At 37.5% G+C, this 15,985-nt stretch overlaps 1 protein-coding gene across 2 annotated transcripts in view; it reads left to right on the top strand.

The window, feature by feature from the left end:
• Positions 1-14,794, top strand: part of UBE2D2 (ubiquitin conjugating enzyme E2 D2) — a 56,804-nt gene extending 42,010 nt beyond the window's left edge. For both annotated transcript variants that reach the window (XM_032425172.1, XM_032425171.1), the window contains exons 3-7: positions 5,637-5,668; positions 5,747-5,824; positions 5,912-6,017; positions 11,852-11,945; positions 13,866-14,794. In XM_032425172.1, coding sequence (XP_032281063.1) covers positions 5,637-5,668; positions 5,747-5,824; positions 5,912-6,017; positions 11,852-11,945; positions 13,866-13,911 — 356 coding nt within the window. In that variant the 3' untranslated portion in view covers positions 13,912-14,794. The remainder of the gene's footprint in view (positions 1-5,636; positions 5,669-5,746; positions 5,825-5,911; positions 6,018-11,851; positions 11,946-13,865) is intronic.
• The last annotated feature ends 1,191 nt before the right edge of the window (positions 14,795-15,985 follow it).

Below are 15,985 nucleotides of genomic sequence, written 5' to 3'. Positions count from 1 at the left end.
GTTCTTTAAGTAAAATAATAACAGGATGATGGGGGGTAGTGTAGTGTGTGTGTGTGTTTGTATATGGTGTTTGTCCTTCCACTGGTTCATGCTTGTGAAGACAGGTAGTTTATTTCTAATGTCCAGTTTATCTGCTTAATCCTATATAAAATAATTTATCACACATGTTGGATAATAATTATCCGTTTATTTAACTTTGTCTCAACAGTTTTTCCTCTTATACCTTCTTCTAGCCTCTTTTAAAAGGAGGATATTTGAACCAGACTGTGCTTTATGACACAAAACTGAATCACAAAAAAGTAATATTTAGCAAATAGGAAAAAAGAAGATACTTGGAAACAATTTTGTAAGAGAAGTATATACATTAAGACAATAAATAAGAGGTTATATTAGCTTGTGTTTAACATTTTTTCCTGATTTTGCTTAAGAATGTTGGTTTTAGTTTGCTAAACTTAAGAATCAAAGCAAGGGGACAAGAAGGAAAAATAAGATTAAAAACAGAGGGAGGCAAACTATGAGAGACTCTTAACTATAGGAAACAAACAGGATTGCTGGAGGGGAGGACGCGTTGGGGGGAAGGGATAATTGGGTGATGGGCATTAAGGAGGGCACTTGATGTAATGAGCACTCGGTGTTATATGCAACTGATGAATCACTAAATTCTACCTCTGAAAATATTATAACACACTATATGTTAACTAAATTGAATTTAAGTAAAATTTTCATTTTTTTTAAATAAAATTTTTTTAAAAAAAGATCAAAGCAAGGCCCTTTTACAGGGATTGCTTTACATATAAACAGATAGATGGTATAAATTATAAAGCTAAGTACATATGATAAAAAAATCCCATTTACATTATCCATATTTGTCCAGTATGAGTAACTATAGTGTTTGATACCAAACAGGATAGGCCAAGTAATTTAACATGCATTATCTCATTTAAGCCTCACAATAGGTCATTTAGGTGAGTGGAGTAGAAATTGTAAACTATTTTAGAGAAGAATCTAGTGAGAGAGGCTCATGGTGGTTTCCAAAGTGGGCTCATTCTCAAGTTTTCTTTTCTTTTTTTTTTAAGATTTTATTTATTTATTTGACAGAGAGATAGAAGAGCACAAGCAGAGGGAATGGCAGAGGGAGAGGGGGAAGCAGGCTCTGCACTGAGCAGGGAGCCCGATGCGGGACTCAATCCCAGGACCCTGGGACCACGACCTGAGCCGAAGGCAGACACCTAACCATCTGAGCCACCCAGGCGCCCTCTTTTCTTTTTTTTTAGGATTTTATTTAGGGTACCTGGGTGGCTCAGTCGGTTAAGCATCTGCCTTTGGCTCGTGTCATGATCCCAGGGTGCTGGGATGGAGCCCCACGTTGGGCTCCCTGCTCAGCAGGGAGCCTGCTTCTCTCTCTCCTGCTCCCCCTGCTTGTGCTCTCTCTTTCCCTCTTTCAAATAAATAAAATTTTAAAAAAATTTAAAAAGTATTTTATTTATTCATTAGAGAGAGAACATGAACACATGAGCAGGAAGGGCAGAGGGAGAGGGAGAAACAGACTCCCCACTGGGCAGAGAGCCCGATGTACATCTCCATTCCAAGACCCTGAGATTATGACCTGAGCTGAAGGCAGATGCTTAACCAACTGAGCCACCCAGGTGCCCCTCATTCTCAAGTTTTCTGATTTTAGTTTTGTCGTTTATGGTATCATACAGTCCACCTGCATCATTGTGGTCTTTCAGTTGAAAAAGTGGTTTTCTTTCCGGTACATTCCTCAAAGTTGAGAGTGGCTGATCTTTCATTAGAAGTGTTTGAAGTCTGGGGGCGCCTGGGTGGCTCAGTCGTTGGGCGTCTGCCTTCGGCTCAGGTCATGATCCCAGGGTCCTGGGATCGAGCCCCATGTCGGGCTCCCTGCTCAGCGGGAAGCTTGCTTCTCCCTCTCCCACTCCCCCTGCTTGTGTTCCCTCTCTCACTGTGTCTCTCTCTGTCAAATAAATAAATAAATAATATTAAAAAAAAAAAAAAGAAGTGTTTGAAGTCTGGGGCATAGAATTCATTTTTGAAGTTCTCTTCAGTGGGCTGAATAATTGGCCTTTGCTTCACATAGTTGTTATTATCACATTCCTTTCTCAGATAGAAAAGTTATTATCCTTGAGAGTTAAATAAAACTCCCCCAAAGCATAAGCAATTAAAAGAAAAAATAGGTAAATTGTACATTTTAATGAAGTCTAATTTAGGTGCTGCAAATGATACCATCAAGAAAGTGAAGACAACAGGATGAGAGAAAATTTGTGCAAGTCATCTCTCTGATAAGGAAATTTATTCAAAATATTTTAAAATTCTTTGTAACTCAACAATATAGAGATAAACAATCCATTATTGTTTTTTAATAAGCAAAGGATCTGCTAAAGAGGATGTGCAGTTGGCCAATAAGCACATGGAAAAGATGCTCGGTATCATTAGTCATCAGGGAAATGCAAATCACATCTGTGATGAAATAGCACTTTTTATGCCTTCTAGGATGGCTAGAATCAAAAAGTCAGATAATAAGTGTTGATGAGGTTGTGGAGAAATTGGAACCTTCATACATTGCTGATAGTAATGTAAAATGGTACAACCAGTTCAGAAAATGGGTGGTTCCTCAAAAAGTTAAACAGAGTTATCATATGACCCAGTGAGTTCACTTGTAGGTATATATCCAAGAAAAATGAAAACATGTCCACACAAAAACTTGTGCATTAATGTTCATAGAAGCAGCAGCTGTAATAGCCAAAATGTGGAAATAATCCAGATGCCCACCATCTGATGAAGGGATAAATAGACAGTATGTCCATACAGTGGTATATTACATGTCAATAAAAAGAAGGGGAGTACCGATATATACTACAACATTGATGAGCCTTAAAAACATGCCCAGTGAGAGAAGCCAGATATAAAAGGCCACATATTGTATGGTTCCATTATATGAAATATTCAGAATAAATTCATAGGACAGAAAATAGATAATGGTTGCATAGAACTAGAGATTTGGGGGGAATGTGGAGTAACTGCATATGGATATGGGGTAGGAATTCCTTTGGGGGTGATGAAAATTTCTAAAATTGTCGTGATGGTTGCCCAACTCTGTGAATGTTCTGAACACCACTGAATTGTACACTTTCAGTGGGTGAATTATATGGTATATGGATTATCTCTCTACAGCTATTTAAAAAATAATAGCTCTCCTTTAACTCCTAGCCTTTCTATTTAAGTGTCTTGATTCACCTACCACTGAACTGTCAGCAGTACCTACCTTCTAAGAGAATAAGGAAAATCTCCTTAGGAACAGAATAACTTCCTTACACTTGGTCATCTAGATAGTCTTTGCTGATATAATACTGAAAACTTCAGGGAGTGCTTGAGAACAGTTGAGATAAATTACTGTCAAAAAGTCTTGATAAGGTCTTCCTGATGAATTGTATAAGGATAAAACAGAGTGTAATTGGGTAGCTAAATATTATAAGGAGGCAGAATTTAATCTTCAGAAAAGAGAAACTGTTGGTTACAACGAAACTTTTTGAGCTCCTTTTGACTCTTCTAGCTCTCAAATCCTTCAGCACATTATTGATATTTAGTGTAAGAAGGTAGTCCTTATTTTATATTTAAAATAATATAGGGGCACCTGGCTCGCTCACATGGTAGAGTATGCAACTCTTGATCTCAGGGTTGTGAGTTTTAGCCCCACATTGGGCATAGAGATTACTTTAAAAATAAAGAAAGAAGGAAGAATAATGAACTTAGTAATACAGTGCTTTATTTTTAAATATCCAGATTTTAGTGTACCATTACATTTTTTCCCATTTTTCTGTGAAGATCTGGTAAGCAGGAGAAAGTATAGGCCCTGAAAGGAAAAGTAAGCCAAAGATTTATTGGTCATATGCTTCATTTTCTTTTGTTTTGAAATTTTGGTGAATCTGACTCCCTGGAGATCTGTATTGAATTCAAATGTAGTTCTCCTGAGATTCAGTCTCAAACTATAACAAATATTCTTGTTCCCTTTTAGCCTTAAAGCTTCATCTTTGAGTATCCTAAAGAGTAATCATTGAGCTGTGAACTTCACATTTAAACTCTCATAAAAGAGGTTGTAGCTTTTAGTTTCTGTAATTTGGTTTTCATCGTCAAACCAGAGTGGAGTTTTCGTTTGCTGGTTTTGGAACTAACAAAACTTTGTAATTCATTACCATTTTTTATTTCTAACAGCTGCTGAGATTGATCCTTAAATGAAAGGTTTTTGAGGTGTAGTTGTTCATATAAAATACAACAATATTTTATGCTTATGGCCACATTCTTTGCCTAGTAACTATTTCTGGAGAGTTCTTTCTACTTGGAACCTGTAGTGATTTTTTTTTTAATTTAAAAGATTTTATTTGAGAGCACGAGCGAGGGAGTACAAGCAGGAAATCATGAACAAGGAGAGCAGCAGAGGGAGAGGAAGAAGCAGAGAGCACGATGTGGGGCTTGATCCCAGGACCCTGAGATAGTAACCTGAGCTGAAGGCAGATGCTTAACTGACTGAGCCACCCAGGCACCCCATAATCTGTAGTGATTCTTGGAACTATTTATTACCAAACCATAGAATTTGAGTCAGGATTAGATATTCTCCCACTACCTTCTTCCCTTCTCTTTTATACTTCCACAAGGAGATCTAGGAGTGTAGGAGAGCTCCAGAGAGAGACCTAAGTCAGTGATTCCAGTAGGTATTCTTATAATTGACCTGTGTAGCAGAATACTCAATTAAGATTTTAATGGTAGGTCTTCAGATGCTTTTGTTAATTAAATTCCATCTTAATGTGGTTTTAGTTTAGTTTGTCTTTCTCTGCTTTGTTGATGTTGTAGATTCTAGATCATTTTAAAAAGAGACATAATTATTGATCTTTCATCTATTCGTGAGGGACTAGTAATTCTAAAGACCAATACATGAGTGCTCTCAGAAAATTTTTTTTTTTTTTTAAAGATTTTATTTATTTGACAGAGTGAGAGATAGCGAGAGCAGGAACACAAGCAAGGGGAGTGGGAGAGGGAGAAGCAGGCTTCCTGCCGAGCAGGGAGCCTGATGTGGGACTCGATTCCAGGACCCTGGGATCATGACCTGAGCCGAAGGCAGACGCTTAACGACTGAGCCACCCAGGCGCCCTTAGAAATTTTTTCTTGCTGTAAAAACGAGTCCTGATTTGAATATTATCTACTTTGACTTTACAGTCCTCCTCTATCCCAGTATTATAAAAGGAGTATATTATATACTAATGTGTTGGGGAAATGACATAACAAGTTAAAGAGTTGAATCTTTTGGTTCTTTTTTACCCTTATAGGTAAGAAATGCTGTTTAAAAGTGAAACCTTGGGCCTTGTCAAGAATTTTGTCTCCCTGATAACAAATTTTCATGATGTTCTAGCCAAAATACTTTCTCATTGAGTACCTTATCAGTGTTCTAGACTATACTAGTCATTTTCTTTTCTCTCTTCAGACTCAAACTTGATTTATATTCCTCATCTTGCCCAGGACTTATCATATTGCTTATAAATGAACTGGGTTAGACAGGGAATGATATGTCATTATGGTGTAGGTACATTGGAGATATTGCTTCATGGTGATTTTTTGTTCTTTTTCAGTGTTCCATTGGCAAGCTACAATAATGGGGCCAGTAAGTATTCAGATTGATTTTAGAATAAATGCTTATATAATTCACTCATTTTAATCCCACTTTTCTTGTTGTCAACAGAATGACAGTCCCTATCAGGGTGGAGTATTTTTCTTGACAATTCATTTCCCAACAGATTACCCCTTCAAGCCACCTAAGGTAATTGGGATATGGCACTTGTTTTCTTAATGTACATTCTATGATATTAATAAACCATTTTACAAAAAGTTTTCCTTTTTTCTATAGGTTGCATTTACAACAAGAATTTATCATCCAAATATTAACAGTAATGGCAGCATTTGTCTTGATATTCTCCGGTCACAGTGGTCTCCAGCACTAACTATTTCAAAAGGTAATGGAATGGGTATCTGATATTAAGATAAAGCAGTAGTGTTTTTTGTCTTTTATTTTTTACTTACTTGTTTTTAAAGATTTATTTATTTATTAGAGAGAGAGTGTGTGCACGATCAGGGGGAGGGGCAGAGAGAGAGAGAGAGAGAGAATCTCAAGTAGATTCTGCGATGAGCATGGAGTCCTACGCCAGGCTTGATCTCACGACCCTAAGATCATGACCTGAGCTGAAATTAGCAGTCGGACACTCAACCAACTGAGTCATCCAGGCATCCCTGTTTTTTGTCTTTTAAAGGTTACTTATTTTTTGAAATGATTATTCATATTCCTTTTAAGAGGAGGTAGTGGTCCCTGTTACTTTTTTTGAGTAGACCTAGAGACCACTGGAGGGAGTTGGATTTTCAGGCATAGGTATTCTGGTGTCTTGACAGCTCTGTCCGTTACGCTGTTCAGGCATAGGTTGGAAAATGGCCACTTGGTATGAATTTCTTCTAGAGCAAAGTTAAAGTAGAAAAAATTAATGCCTCTTCCAACCTTGAGATCCGTAAATGATAAGGATAGATACTGTTCCATAAGAGGAAATAATAGCCCTTTTAGAGGAATGCTTGTGGTATAGATACAGACTTTAGGTTCTTGAAGAACAAGGTATAGGTAAATTCATATTCAAACTCTGTAAGGTTTTACCAGCTCTTGTCTTGAGGTTTCTGTCAGAAACAGATTCATTCTCTAAGATGACCAGTTTAATAAAAAAAATTTTATTTGATCCTCTTAATCTTTGTGGTATATAGTCTTGTGTGTTTGAAAATGTATATTAAAAATTAGTTACTAATTTTGTGATGAAAATATCCAATAGTTCTAAATAAAACCTAATTACTTGAGTAGGTTGGGGATTTTTTTATGTCCATGAACTGAGTGGTTAACAAACATTTTCTTATATGCTGATTTGAAATTGTACAGCCCCTCAACATTATATCCAAATGAAATCACAAGTGAGATAAAAATTGTCAAAATACAAATGTAAGAAGTAGGCTGCAAATGAGATAAATGGGCTAATATGTTTAAAATAGGAAGAACATATATAAAAATCAGTAAGAGAAAAAGATCCCAACAGATGAATGGACAGAAAGGAGCTAAATAATCAAAGAAATGAAAATTTTCTTTTTTGGGGCACCTGGGTGGCTCAGTCGTTTTGCTTCTGTCTTCGGCTCAGGTCATGATCCCAGGGTCCTGGGATTGAGCCCCGCATTGGGCTCCCTGCTCAGCAGGAAGCCTGCTTCTCCCTCTCCCACTCCCCCTGCTTGTGTTCCCTCTCTCACTGTGTGTCTCTCTGTCAAATAAATAAATAAAATCTTTAAAAAAAAAAATTTCTTTTTAAAAAATTCCCATTTTTCACCTTTTTAAATAACAAAGATCTTCTAAAAAGAAAAGCAAATGCTGGTGAAGTACATTGAAATGGGTGCTTACATACTACAGACAGAAGTATAGATTTGTATAGCCCAGTCTGTCAGTATGTATTTCAAGATAAGAGATTTAATCATTACTTCCCTTTGATTCAGTAATTCTAGTTTCGTTCATTTGTACTAAGAAGACGGCCTCAAGTGCTAAAAAAAAAAAGTTTTGTGTCTTGCCCGCATCGGGCTCCCTGATCAGTGGGGAGTCTGCTTCTCCCTCTCCCCCTCCTACCTGCTTGTGCTCTCTCTCTTTCAAACAAATAAAATCTTTAAAAAAAAAAAAAAGTTTTGTGTGGAAATACATTTGTGACAGTGTTATTTCTGAAAATTAGAAGTTATAGGTCCAACAGTAGAGGAAGAAATAAATCAATTCTAGGACACACATTTAAAAGAGTATTGATCATTACAAATGTTGTGAAAAATACTATGTTTGAAAAAAGCAGAAAAGGGGCACCTGGGTGGCTCAGTTGGTTAAGCGATTGCCTTCGGCTCAGGTCATGATCCTGGAGTCCCGGGATCGAGTCCCGCATCGGGCTCCCTGCTCAGCAGGGAGTCTGCTTCTCCCTCTGACCCTCCCCCCTCTCATGCTCTCTATCTCATTCTCTCTCTCAAATAAATAAAATCTTTTTTAAAAAAGGCAGAAAAGAGCTAAATTTGTATACATTGTAGATTGAGTTATATAGAAAAGTGTGTTAAGTAGCTAGAAAGAAATAATTTGGGTAGCTAGAAAGAAAAAATTTGCTGTATGAAAATTCTTTTTTATCCTAAGTTATATTTTATCTTTTCTTTAATGTATAGCTTTAGACAAGAGGCAACATAGTTCCCTGGTAAAGAACATAGATTCTGGGGGCGCCTGGGTGGCTCAGTCAGTTAAGCGTCTGCCTTCAGCTCAGGTCATGGTCTCAGGGTCCTGGGATTGAGCCCTGCATCGGGCTCTCTGCTTGGTGGGGAGTCTGCTTCTCCTTCTCACTCTCCCTCTGTTCTCTCTCTCAAATAAATAAATAAAATCTATATTAAAAAAAAAAGAACATAGATTCTGGATGCAACTGCCTGTATTTGCATCTCAGCTCTATCTCTTATTGGATGAGACTTGAGACAAAACAGCTTCTCTGTTCCTCACTTTGCTCATCTGTAAAATAGGGACGATGATTCTAACTAATTCATCATTATTGTAAAGTTCTAAAAAAACAAAATGCACAGTTAATTGGTTTCTTGTAAACACTGAAATAACTAGGGTAAAGGCACTGTTGTAAAAAGTGTTGGATATTTATCATGTTAACTTTGATGTTATAAATGTGATAAGACTTGTATGCTTTGACAAATTTTTTAAAGGAAACAAAATATTCTGGGGGCATTAAATTAAAATTTATGGGATCCTAGCCAAAAATATAAACAAAAAACTAGAAGAACACATTTTTAAAAGTCGTGGCTGAGGGGCCCCTGACTGGCTCAGTCGGTAGAGCATGCAACTCATAATCTTGAGGTTGTGAGTTGGAGCCCCACGAGGTTGTGAGTTGGAGCCCCACGTTGGGTGTAGAGATTGTTAAAAAATAAAACCTTTAGGGTGCCTGGGTGGCTCAGCTGGTTAAGTGACTGCCTTCAGCTCAGGTCATGATCCTGGAGACCCGGGATCGAGCCCCACATTGAGCCCCACATCGGGCTCCCTGCTCAGCAGGGAGTCTGCTTTTCCCTCTGACCCTCCCCCCTCTCATGCTCTCTGTCTCTCAAATAAATAAATAAAATCTTTAAAAAAAACAAAAAATAAAATCTTTTAAAAAAAAAACTGTGTCTGAAATAGTTTTCCAGATAAGTGGGTCCTTTTCTTATGTAGGCCCTTACAATTCAAGGGCTGCTTGTGAAAATCTTGTTCTTACGATTTACTGGCGTGGTTATTCTTCCTTCAGCAAGTAGCAGTAAAGATAGAAATCTAGTAAGGGACCAAGAGAGGTAGAATTGTGTGTGCGTGTGTGTGTGTGTGTGAGTGAGAAGTTCTAGTAACTGGAATTGTTACCGAACATTTTTTCCTTCCCCCTTGTGTGCCTAGTGTTGATTTTTCAGTTACTCTAAATCATAAGGGCTCTTAGTTTATTTGACTTATGTTCTATCTGGATAGCTATCTTTAAAAATAATTGCAGTTCCATTTTGTTGAATTTGATTATATCAATGTACCTAAGTTTAATGTTTTAATGACTCCCTTTTGTAAATTGAATGTGTGGGCAAGCCAGTCTGTGAAAGGCCTGAATCCTGTATGTGATGATAATTACTCCTTTTTTGAGGGCAGTAGCTTTGACCTAAAATTCTTTCCACTTTGAGTATATATGTTAGGGATCTAAATATACAGAAAGCTTAAAAGAAGCAGTTAAGTGTGCCATAAAGCCACTTGATTATATGTTTTTAGAATTGTAAGTGACAATGGGTTATGACACTAATGAAAATGAGTGTATACTGATGAAAAATGTATATGTAGGTAAAAATTTAGTCACTTCAGTGGAGAGTCTCTGCAGGTTATAGAAATAGGAGTAATTCTCTTTATACAGAAATATAGTACTTTATAAAACAAAATCATTTTTTTTATGAATTAAAGGTCCCTGAGTAGTACAGTAAGAATCCTTTTACCATGTCCAGATAACCACCACCCCACCTTTCTTTCCTGGAAAGAAAGTTAGAAAAGTTATCTCTTCAAAAAAAATTTTTTTTGGGCGCCTGGGTGGCTCAGTTGTTAAGCTTCTGCCTTCGGCTCAGGTCATGATCCCAGGGTCCTGGGATCGAGTCCCACATCGGGCTCCCTGCTTGGCGGGAGGCCTGCTTCTCCCTCTCCCACTCTCCCTGCTTGTGTTCCCTCTCTCGCTGTCTCTCACTCTGTTAAAAAATAAAAAAAATCTTTAAAAAAAAAATTTTTTTTTTTAAGATTGCCTTATTGGAATAATTGGAATAGTAAATAAGGGAATTTGTAACAAATACTAATTTAGTAGCATGTCTGATTTTAGGTGAAGATTCAGTTGAACTCTTGCCAATTTGATGGGCTGGACAAGTTTCTTCTTTCTATAATCAATAATTCCATGAACATTCAAAAATCTGTAACTTCCTGTTGTCATTTCCAGGAAATACATGAAATCTTTCCTTATTGCTGTTAGAATGTTCTGTGCTTGAAGAGGGCATAGGTGATACACCTGACAATGGGAAGAGAAGATGTTTTGGGAATGCCATCTGCCAGAATTGTGGGCAACAGGAATGAAGAGTCAGAAAACATCTTTCCTGATGTTTTTTATTTTCCTTATACTCTTAAGGCAAGGAAATAGCTTTTTTGTTAACAAACTGAATGATTAAGGGCATGTGAACTTTTTCTTCACCTCTCAGAAGCCCTTGATCTCTATAGAATAGGTTTGGTAGGAAAATGAATAAATTATTTTCCTGGTGAATTTGATGTTTTGGGAATAAAGTGCGCTCAGAATCATTGTCTCCTGCTGCAGAATATTAGAGAGAAATAAGACAGCTAAGTTGTGTTGCATCAGAATAGAAGAATTGGAATTTATTTCAGTATGTCAGAGGCTCCTGGATTTAATGTAATTAGTGGCCTTGGCCTCCTGTTTGCATTCAATAAGGAATATATAAGTTGATAACAAATTTGAACAGAGGCAGTTGTACTGTTGAGATTTGTCTGCTATGTTCGAGCTTGTCACTGAGGAAATGGCTTCGTTGAGATTCTAAAGTGTCACTGAAAAGAATTTGAGACCTTGGTATGTTGTATCCTGTGTAATAAGTGTGGCCAGCCCCATTTGGGGGCAAATACTGGCCTTCATGTTCTTAGACTAAATTGTTTTCAACTAAAAATGAAATAAATCTATTGCATCTGAATGTAATACTTGTCATTGAGAAAACAGTGATTGTTGGATTTCATGGTTGTCAGTTCTAAGAGCATTCAGTAGTGTGGTTGTCTTTGGAAATTTGAGAACCATTTATCTTTGTACATGGGCTTCTAAAAATTGAATTTTACTGCCTATGAAAAGTATTGTTGGTCTAGGATTTGAAAGACCTGAATCCTAAGTCCACTCTAATTACTCACTAACCAGGAACATTGTGCAAATCACTTCATCAGCCTGGGCCAGCATCCTTAGGGGTTCAAGAGAAATCTTACATGAAAAAAAAAAAAAACACAACTTACTTTATATAGAGATATATATAGATACAGATACATATAGATAAATCTTACATGAGTTTTTGTTGATTATTGTAACTATCAAGTTAGGTAGAGCTCACAAATCTACTAGGCACTACAATATGAATAGGTTCTTAGAATTTTCTCATGTGTTGGCATCTCATGTTTCTTTCAACCTTTTGCTTTTATCCTCTACTAATTTATACGGTTTTTTTTTCCCCATTACAGTACTCTTGTCCATCTGTTCTCTGTTGTGTGATCCCAATCCAGATGATCCTTTAGTGCCTGAGATTGCTCGGATCTACAAAACAGATAGAGAAAAGTAAGTACGACTAGAAAAGTACCTATGGTGGGATGCAGAGGTTTGTGTCTCAGATCTTAACTCAGGGCTGAGTATGGGTCAGATACTTAAAATGAAGTTCTAGTATACTCACCTGGGGACAGAAAGAGTGTTTGCATCGGATATCATTATAAGTTGAGGATGCTGATCTTATTTCTAATTTTTTCAAATGACTCCCACTGTCGAAAAAACTCTATAGTGTATTTTTTAAGAGCCTTATGTCTTTTGCTTGGCTTTTGACATTAAAGCATTTTGCATCAAGAGCCCATCTGTCTTTGGTGTAGGTATTTGTAAATTAATGGGAATTGATTTTCTGCCATTTGGCATAATCTAAGAAGAAAGGGAGTGAATGCAACAAGACATGAAAGCCCCAAATTTCCTTTAAAAACAAAACTTAAGGTAGAATTTACATATTTTAGAATTGTACTATGAATTATTGAAGAGTGGTCAGGATATCGAAAAAGATAGTAACTGAAAGTGTTCTAATTTTTTAATTTTGTGTATTATTCGTTAAGACTATAGGAGAAAAGGGGCGCCTGGGTGGCTCAGTCGTTAAGCGTCTGCCTTCGGCTCAGGTCATGATCCCGGGATCTTGGGATCGAGCCCCGCATCGGGCTCCCTGCTTGGCGGGAAGCCTGCTTCTCCCTCTCCCACTCCCCCTGCTTGTGTTCCCTCTCTCGCTGTGTCTCTCTCTGTCAAATAAATAAATAAAATCTTTAAAAAAAAAAAAAAAAAAAAAAAGACTATAGGAGAAAATAGGTGGGAGAGAGTGGATAATTTTCTAAAGTTAAAATATAAAGGATTAAGAATTACTTGAATTCTGTTGGATTAGAGAGGCTTATAGATGGTATGTTTTTATTTTTTATTATTTTTACTTTTTTTAAGTTTTTATTTAAGTAATTGCTATACCCAGTGTAGGGCTTGAACTCACAACCTTGAGATCAAGAGTTACATGCTCTTCTGACTGAGCCAGCCAGGCACCCCTAGATAGTATATTTTTAAATGGAGCTACACCAAGAGTGGGGGATTGGAACAGCAATTGGTTCTTAGTTTAGTTTTGTCTGTGTTTAGCTCTGAATAGTATCTATAGTCCTGTATTTCTGGCTGCATTCAGAATAAAATTAGATCATACTTTTTTCTATTTGTGTATACATTCACAAAAAAATTTTTCTAAGATTTAAAAATTTTTTTTATTTTATTTTTTTAAAGATTTTATTTATTTGAGAGAGAGCAGGAGCGGGGTGAGAGGCAGGGGGAGAAGCAGACTCCCCACTGAGCGGTAAGCATGATGCGGGGCTAGATCATGGGACTCCAGGATCATGACCTGAACTGAAGTCAGACACTTAACTGACTGATCCACCCAGGCGCCCCTTAAAAAAATTTTTTTAAGTAATCTCTACACCCAACATGGGGCTTGAACTCACAACCCTGAGATTAAGAGTCGCATGCTCTGCCAACTGAGCCAGCCAGATGCCCCACACAAATTTTTTGATGAGAGAACCATTTTGTCCAATATCTAGGTGAGCATGAATGCCTTCCAAAAGGCATTTCCCAAGTCATTTGCTTATTAGAAATTTAGAAAGAGGGGCACCTGGGTGGCTTAGTCAGTTAAGCGTCCCACTCTTGATTTCGGCTCAGGTCATGATCTCAGGGTCGTGGGATCAAGCCCCGCGTCCGACTCTCCCCTCAGCACAGAGTCTACTTGTCCCTCTTCCTCTGCTTTCCCCCACACACTCTCGCACTCTCGGTCTCTCTTTTTCTCTCACTCAAATAAATAAGAAGGCTTTGCTTGAATAGTACTAGTTATTCCCCTCAAGTTTCAGATGGGATAATGAATGAAATCTGTTGCTTTCTGACTGACTCCTCACCTGTGTTAAGCCAAGCTTCTCTTTGTGTGTACAGGTACAACAGAATAGCTCGGGAATGGACTCAGAAGTATGCGATGTAATTAAAGAAATTATTGGATAACCTCTACAAATAAAGATAGGGGAACTCTGAAAGAGAAAGTCCTTTTGATTTCCATTTGACTGCTTTCTATGAGCCCACGCCTCATCTTCCCCTGTGCACATGTTTACCTGATACAGCAGTGCTGCGTGTTGTACATACTTGGAACAACAAACTAGAAATACTGTACTTCTGTACCAACATTGCCTCCTAGCAGAGAAGTGTGTGTGTGACAAGCCAGTTCTCCAGGCGTAACCTAGGTGTGAGACTAAAAATTTTCCTTATTGACTTAAATTTGGATAACGGCAAGGTGAGGGGTGGTGGGTATGGTGTGTGCTTGGATGGGGAAGAAAAGCTCCACTGACCTGTAGGAGATTGTTTTTAAGTGGAATCCTTTTAAACTCAGAACAGTTATGAAAAGCAAGGTGAAGAACACGAAGCTGTTTCTGTATTCATTTTTTTCCGAAGGACCTACGTCTTAGGTGAAAGTTATGACCAACCAGATTAAACTCTACCCACATCCTGTATTTTAAGGTCTAAGTTTAACTGGTCAACATTTAAATGGATTGGAGCTATTAGTACATAAAGTGTGATGGGCTTTGGTCCCACATCTTTTGCATCTCCCCACCCTTCAACCTTTGTCCTTTCAGCCCCTTTTTCTCTTCCACATTCTTTGGTTTGTATGTGGTTTCTCAGTTAATACATAGCTAATAGCTCTTATTTTTCTTATGTTTTTAACTGCTTAGGTCTATCTGGATGTAAGGGTGAAAATTCATTTGATGGAAATACTTGTGTATATTTAAAGACCCAATTGCTCCTCTGGAGCTTGTACGTTCAAGAATGATTAATCTGTGTAATAAACTGATTACTACAGTCATTACATATAATTTTGTGTGAATAGGCTTTTTGATTTTAAGAACTTTGTCTAGCAGAGATTAGTGGTGGGTTTTCCCCCCAGTACCTAAAATGTTTTCATTTATACTGGTTGCATTTCAAAATCATGAAACAATTCCAGTTTACATAGTCAAAAGGATATCTTGAAAGTAATTTTACTGAACAAGATAAGGGCATAAGCTTAAAAGCATTTCCATGAAACTTACATGTGCAGTATTCCCGGAACATGACTGTTAAACTAAATAAGAAATCTGCTTTATTAATGAAACTAAGCTGCATTTCACCAAAACCTTGTGACATTCCCTTGGTACATAGGACATAAAACAAAGGCATTGCTATTTGGTAAGTTAAGCTTCTGTGATTGTGATTGTAAAAGAGCAACATTGACCAAACCTGGGAAACATGAGCACAGTCTTGTATTGGAGAGTCTACATAATTACTTTGCACTGACATTGCAGGATATTCATCCTATTTTAAATTGTACTGTATGTGGCTTTTGAAGTCTTCCCTTGACTCTAGTAAATTGTAGTTTGAAACTTGTAAACAACTGTGTTTGCCAGAAACATCGTTCATGTGAACTAGGCAAGTTACCTTTTTTTCCCTCCTTCTCCTAATCTAATTGTAAACCAGGCCAGCCTGAAGGCCATGGCTGATGCTCTCTAGCCATCAGGTTCTTTCAAATGCATCTTTACACTCTTGCACAAAAATTGAGGAATAAATGTCCACTGCTTTTGGTTTTAAACTTGTTTAACTTGTCTTATCTCTCAGTGTCACTGTCCCTCCATCTCGGAACTAAGGAGTGCTATAACCTGAAACCTCTAACTGCTGCTTCGCTGATGGCTACTTACTAGCATTTCTAGCATTCTTGACCTTGCAGAGAAGGTTTGACTGTTAACAGGTGTGGGAAAAGGAGTTAGAATTGAGCTCTAACCTAGAATTACCCTGTATTGTCAGTATCATGGGCAGATGGGAATTCATCAGTTTTGGACTTGCTATTAACTAGACTGGTGACTGAGGTCAGTTGCACAGATCCTGAAAGCCCGCTCTTTGTCATCTTAGAGAGTGTAGCTAGCACATTACCAATGATTAGATCATAATGTAGATACTTTCACAGGAGTGCTCTTAAGTATTTTTAAGTGCTAAATAAAAGCCGTCATAGTGGGGTATAGGTGCCAAATGAAAGG

Source organism: Phoca vitulina, unplaced genomic scaffold, assembly GCF_004348235.1.
Source record: "Phoca vitulina isolate PV1807 unplaced genomic scaffold, GSC_HSeal_1.0 scaffold32, whole genome shotgun sequence".
Taxonomy (NCBI): domain Eukaryota; kingdom Metazoa; phylum Chordata; class Mammalia; order Carnivora; family Phocidae; genus Phoca; species Phoca vitulina.
The sequence above is the reverse complement of the archived record's forward strand: the minus strand, read 5'-3'. Positions and strand labels throughout refer to the sequence as shown.